The sequence below is a fragment of the Agelaius phoeniceus genome, chromosome 13 (genome assembly GCF_051311805.1).
Source record: "Agelaius phoeniceus isolate bAgePho1 chromosome 13, bAgePho1.hap1, whole genome shotgun sequence".
NCBI classification, from domain to species: Eukaryota; Metazoa; Chordata; class Aves; order Passeriformes; family Icteridae; genus Agelaius; species Agelaius phoeniceus.
In genome coordinates, this window is record NC_135277.1 from 10,475,840 (window position 1) to 10,482,633 (window position 6,794).

General features: G+C 41.7%; 1 protein-coding gene across 1 annotated transcript in view; it reads right to left on the reverse strand.

The window, feature by feature from the left end:
- Positions 1–6,731, reverse strand: part of GALK2 (galactokinase 2) — a 47,175-nt gene extending 40,444 nt beyond the window's left edge. Inside the window, exons 1-3 of the mRNA XM_054642134.2 lie at positions 6,454–6,731; positions 3,812–3,900; positions 2,563–2,686 (exon numbers count right to left, since the gene is read on the reverse strand). Coding sequence (XP_054498109.2) covers positions 2,563–2,686; positions 3,812–3,900; positions 6,454–6,506 — 266 coding nt within the window. The 5' untranslated portion in view covers positions 6,507–6,731. The remainder of the gene's footprint in view (positions 1–2,562; positions 2,687–3,811; positions 3,901–6,453) is intronic.
- Between the last annotated feature and the right edge of the window lie 63 nt (positions 6,732–6,794).

Sequence of the window (6,794 nt, forward strand, 5' to 3'; positions counted from 1 at the left end):
CTTCATAAACAGACATAAAAACTTCAATTTTTCTGTATAATTAGAAGAGATAGGATTTTTAAGTAGTGTGTCTGAGGTGGTTTTTACTGCTTGAAAAGACAATAATCCTTATTTTTGGGAGATCAATTTGGCTCTTTCTCACAGAACCTTATTGTCTTGTCAATCTGTTAGTTTATCTGTTTGAGTCTTCTGTACAAATACCCTGATTTAAAAACAAACAAAACTTTCAGGTTTTGTCGCGAGATGGAAACTGATTGGTAATTACCATCCTCTGGTACTTCTGAAGGCACTTTGAGAAGTATAATGTCAGATATTCTCTCTACACATACTTCTCAATTTCAAAGATGTTTTGTGAAGGGAAGGTATCAAGAACTTCAAAAGAATGTAAGTTTTGAATACCTTTTTAGTCCCAATAACATAAAAGGCATCAGATCAGTTGAGATAATTTATGATAAAAAACAAGCAGGTGCTTTTTCTAGGAACCTGTTCTCTGTTCTATTTCTACTAAAAGTTAACATGAACTATCAGGGTGGAAGAGTGCAACAGAACTGTTCCACAGTTTACCAGTTCACAAAATAAGAATGAAATAGGAAATAGTAATTCTACAGAGGATTCTGGTTAGTCCTTGGTCACCAAAGGCCTATCGATACACATTCACCACAGGCATAAATCCACCAGTGTAACAGGCTGGGAAAAAAAGACATACTGTCATCAGTTTTGTTATGTGGTGTAACATTCAAAGTGTTGAAAAATATTTCTTTGTTATGAAATTATGGACATGTTTTAGCTTTGTTTTTAAGCAGCAGTGTCTCAACAAAACCAAGATGCTTAATGCTGTGTTCTGAGATCTTTTGTTGGTTTATAGTTTAAAGCATATGATTTTAAACTGAAACCAGGGCAGATGTAAAAATATAGTGACAGTGTGTGCAATTTAAATTCAAAGGTTGTAATTCTACATTTTGTGGAACTGTCCTGAGAAGGCCATTTCAATTGCAATATAATGCAGCAAAGCTTGAAGACTGAGTGAAAATGTTTACCTTTCTATTACTGCTTTATTTTGTGTTCACTATAACAACTTGTCCTAGTCAAAACTATTGTAATTCTGAAGCTATTGTCTCTTGCAGAATGGTTTTGCAACACAGCTTAAGCCCTGGTGGGAGGTTGCTGTTGAAGAAAGAGAAAAGTCCCATGCATACCTTCCATTTCCCTTCCCTGTTCACCACTGCTTTTTCCCACTGTTTACCCCAAGTCAGCTTTAGTGCTGAGTGCATGGCAATTCACTAAAATGACAGAAAATTATCCAAGCAAAAATTGGAGGAAGAGTGCACTTTACCTTAAGATCAAACAAGTACTCTACACCTGCCAAAAGGCAGAGGCTGAGTTGATCTTATAAGCAGGTACAGGGAGACTAGAGGTAAAAGAAGTCAAGCCATTGCTTTTTGGCAGTGGCAAACTCCTAATTCAGCCCATCTATAATGTGAAAACATATTCCACAAAGTGAAAAATCTCTGAGTATTTATACTTAGCATGGAAGTACAAATTCCTTTGAACTGTCTTAGTCACAGGCAGCAGTTCAGAATGTGTTTATAACAAACTGGGCTTTAAGCAGGAATAAGTGCTCAAGTATTTCCCACTTTTGACAGTGTGTTCCTGTCCCTGTGCTGCCACACACTGTGCTTTCAGGAACTAATTTACCAATTAAGCCAATGGCTCAATAAAAATGGCTTAAACTAAGCTTTTGCTGATTCTCATTTTTGGAAATGCCCACAAAAGCTCATGTGGGTGAGTGACCTGATCTGAACTGCCATGCAACTACACAAATATCAGTCTGTGACAAAAAGGCAGAAAAACGTGCCTGAAGTTGAAAAGAGTGGCAGGATTATTTCCCTATGTTCAGCACTTGTGAGACCATAGCTGGAATATTGCATCCAGTTTTGGGCTTTCCCAATACATGAAAGACATTGGCAGGGAGTTCAGCAGAAGGCCAACAAGATTATTTACAAGGGATCTTCAAAGGTCCTTTCCAACCTAAATTGCCCTATAATTCTGTGAACAACAGCTGTGGAGGAAGTGGAAGTGAGGGAATACAGGTTTTTTGAGCCAGCATTGTTGCTAAAGCTGTTGTGCTGTGAAAACACAGGCCCAGGTTCTCCAGAGCGCGGGGGGAGTGTTTACCTTGCTTTTGCAGTAATTGATTACAAAACATTTCAGTCCCTTCTCCAGGGGACATGGAGCTGCTGCCAGTTATGGGGATTATATCAAGAAAGATGAGATAAAAGAAGGGAGGACAGAATTGCAGAATTTTAGAAGGATTGAAAAGTCATAGGCCTTACAGAGTAATATGAACAAACAGGTGGGAGATAGCAGCTGCAAAGCTATTGCTCTGAACTAATAGACATGGCATGGAGTCAGTCTGTGGGATTCCATCTGCTGATATAAATTGTTCACACAATCAGACTCTGTATTGCAATGGAAGTCTGTCAGATCTCTGAAAAGGTAAACTGTATTGCAATGCATGAAGAAGTTCATAAAAAATAATGAATAAACAAAGTAATCACATACAAGTATGAAGAATTGGTATTTGCCAGTTGCACAACTTGAGTTTGTGCAGGTTCTACTGCAATCAGGATATCTTGTTCTATAGCCATGGGGAGCACAGCATAACCACAGTAGTCTATGTGTTCTCCTAGCAAAGAAACAAAGAAAATGCTTTGTAATAATTCTTTCTAGAATAGCACTAACACAATTTCTACAGGGCTTCAGTGTTGTTTACTGGATGAGACAATTTCTTACTGTAGTTTCAACTCTTATTACCTAAAGTTTGGGGTACATTTCTTCCATTTCTTATTACTTCACAAAAAGTTTTTATTTCTTTAGTGATTTTTATCTATTGCACCTGTTTATAAATGTTCATATTTTAACACTGGCTTACAAAAATTCTAAAAACCCCCACCATGTTGATTACTGTCCAAGAATGAGAACTGTGATGTACATACAATTTCTTGCTTTTTCCAAGAAGATAATGACTATATTTAAATAATTATTAATACAGTTGCATACAACACATGAAGTAACAATCAACTAGAAAATGTGTGTAGTAAACATCTCTCCCTTGGGAATAATTCCCAGTTACCATATGCTGTCCATTTAGTCTATATGAGATGTTCACACAACACAGAGATAAAAATTAACATTAATTGCATAATAAACTAATTGACTTTTACAGCTCTGTTTCTCAGGATCCTTTTACTACGTCTTCAGATGTGTAGGATTATTTCATGCAAGAAACTCAGCTCCAGAGAGAACACAATCCTAACACGACAGAGAAATCTAAGAAAATAAGGCTGCTAGAGAAATAAAAGTAAGTCCTAAACACAAAATAATTGTGACTCTCCAGCCTGCCAGTGAATCACATCCACTATTTTAAGTTCTGTGGACACATATCTATGTAAAGAGTAAACAAGAGATGATGGTAGAATCATTTAATACTTTATCATGTATATTGTTGTGGGGCTGGTTATATTTGGTAACTTTAATTAATTAAAAACAAAAAAGCTGTCAATTTACTCCACTTTTCAAAACCATCACTACTCTCTATAAATGTTTTTCTCCAAAACTGATATCCATGTAGAGTTGTTTATAATAAGATACAGAAAAAACTACTAAATTATATATGATTTTCCATTTGTAACAAGAAACTTCTCTGAAAAAATAAAATTAAGACCAGCATTTCCATTCTGTGTTTTAAACTACTAGATTTCCATGATGACAGATGAAGTAAAACAACATAAGGTTAATTTTTCTCTTTTACCTATTAAGTTGACTCGTCCTGGTGCACGAGCATAAAACTTGGGAGCTGATCCAAACTTTGATATAAACATCTCCTTCAGTTTCTGCAATCTGAAAGGCAGGTTAGAAACATTTAGAAGGACTACATTTGCATAAAACACAGGAAGCTTCAATGCTTCTTGAAGCAAATTCTGTTCAGCTTCCTGAAGTATGTGGAGTTTTCTCTGCTACATCAGGAGTGACATTAAGCTGGTTATTTGTGCTCTTCACATAACATTGAAGACTCTACTTAGATTTTGATTTTTATCAATTTTCATATTTGGCACTACCCCATCTTTGTATAAATACACACACAGAGAACTAAAATTCCAAACGTCAGATTATCCCCATGACTTATGACAGTATTTACTCCACAGGATTCCAGCAAAAGTACTTCAGGTTTTCCATTTAGAGGTACCTGATGTGCTACTGCAAGTTCAAAGCAAATAAACTTTGTCATATTGCTTTACTTCCTGCAACTGTAAAGGTACCAACCTTCTGCCTGATGTTTGCAAAGTTGGAACACTTTAGTGTGTCATGCAGAACAGTAGGAAAACAAGGGCTGAGAACAGATGAAGCAATTTATTTTAGTGAAGCATAGGAAACTTGATAGTAATTCATTTTGAAACTACCTTAAAGCAAAATTTTAGTCTACTGACAAAAATCTAGTAACAGGAACCCTGATAAGGTTTCTACATTTAATCTAAATCTAGAACTGGAAACCTAGTTAATGCAAAGTAGAAGTAAGAAGACTGCAATGAAAAACAGATGTTAGAAAATTCCACAATTACTTTGTTTCTACATCTTTGTAAAGGCTGCGTTACTGTTCAGCTACATTTATGCAAATGTTTCATAAGGTTTTTATAAATGGAAAGCCAAAATATGATTTGTTGTGATATTTTTTAACAGATCTTTCAGTACCTATCTTTGTGCCCTGTTACAAAGCTGTATTAGGTCTGTGATTTCCCCTTCTTATAATCTCCCCTAGTATTGACTGGTATATCGCTCATCCAATTAGCAAAAGCAATTTCTGCCATTTCATTGTTCAATCCCTTCTCTAGATCACATTAATAATATTATAGTCCACAGGGGAATCTGTTGGCAGAATTCTAGGTGTTAACTTTATTCCTTTTTGTTTCAGTATTTAGAATGCTGCTTTGTTTCACAGATATTTTTATAGTAGTGTTGGTACCAAGAGACAACAAACAAAGCAGTCTTTAGAGCATGTTTATCTAAGTGCTGACTGATCTCTTTTTTTAATGTGGGTTTTACAAGCAGGCGTGATGAAAGGCTATTTACAGGCTTTGGCCTTGATGTTGCAAGACACACACTGCATTTCAAGCACCTCCATCAAGAAGAAAATTGTCAGAAGCCTTAAAGGAAAGGCACTCCTCACAGCTTCACACTTCCAAGTCTGGAAATGCTGGACTCGTCGTTTCCGTGAGATTTACGGTGCAATCCTATGCAAGTAAGCGGCGTTTTAAGAAGTGCCCCTTGTGCAGCGCTAAGGCAAGCGGAGAGGTTCGTGTGTGTGTGTGTTCATTGCACACACCGAGCAAGCAGAAAGGTTCGTCTGTGTGTGTGTGTTCATTGCACACACCGAGCAAGCGGAAAGGTTCGTGTGTGTGTGTGTGTGTTCATTGCACACACCGAGCAAGCGGAAAGGTTCGTGTGTGTGTGTGTGTGTTCATTGCACACACCGAGCAAGCGGAAAGGTTCGTGTGTGTGTGTGTGTGTTCATTGCACACACCGAGCAAGCGGAAAGGTTCGTGTGTGTGTGTGTGTTCATTGCACACACCGAGCAAGCGGAAAGGTTCGTCTGTGTGTGTGTGTTCATTGCACACACCGAGCAAGCGGAAAGGTTCGTGTGTGTGTGTGTGTTCATTGCACACACCGAGCAAGCGGAAAGGTTCGTGTGTGTGAGTGTTCATTGCACACACCGAGCAAGGAGAAAGGTTCGTGTGTGTGTGTGTTCATTGCACACACCGAGCAAGCGGAAAGGTTCGTCTGTGTGTGTGTGTTCATTGCACACACCGAGCAAGGAGAAAGGTTCGTGTGTGTGTGTGTGTTCATTGCACACACCGAGCAAGCGGAAAGGTTCGTGTGTGTGTGTGTTCATTGCACACACCGAGCGCAACTCCGCGGGCAAGGAGCGGGCGCTGGCAGGTGCCGCAGCCACTCCCAGGACGGGCCAGGCTAGCGCTGCTCCAGGGCTTTTCCAGAAAAAAGGACGAGAGAATAATCAGCATTCCCCAAAAACTCTAGGGGGAAAATGACGTAGGCGAAATGATGAATGACTAAACGAATGAATGAACGAATGAATGAATGAACGAACGATTCCTCCTGCTGCCCCAGCGCCACCCTGCGAGGGGCGTCAGGGCGGGCCGGGATGCTGTAGGGCCGGAACCTGGCGCGCCCCGGCCAGCGGGAGCTTCCCGAGGAGTCTTTGGTCGTGTCAGGAAAAACCTACGGAGTGTGGACGCTACGAGTCCACACCTCCTCGCACCTCAGCCCGGAGCATGAGGACGGGCTTTCCCACCCATACTCCCAGCCCCCGCGGCCGCCCGCAGACCGCCCACCCGGCCCGGGATAAGCGGCGGCGGGGTCGGGGAGCGACCCACCCACCTGGGCTGCTCCACCAGCTGCACCGGGAGGACGCTGGGGCTGTCCCCCGCCATGGCGGCTGCACCGCAGGCCCGGCTGAGGCGGCTCCGGCGAGGCCGCGGTCACGGGGCAGGCGAACGCCGCGTCCTTCCGGGCGGCAGCGCCGGCGGCCCGGCCCCGTCCCGCCCCGCCGGCCGTGCTCGGCCCTGGACACCCCGCGGCCCGCTCGGTCTGGAGCCGCTCCGCACTCGGCCCCGCGGCCGCCACAGCCCAGCTGGGACGGGGACGCTGCTGCGACGTGCGAAAGAAATGTTTGGGGTTTCCCGGTATTCCTGCCGGTGCTCCTGCAAAATGCACGTGCG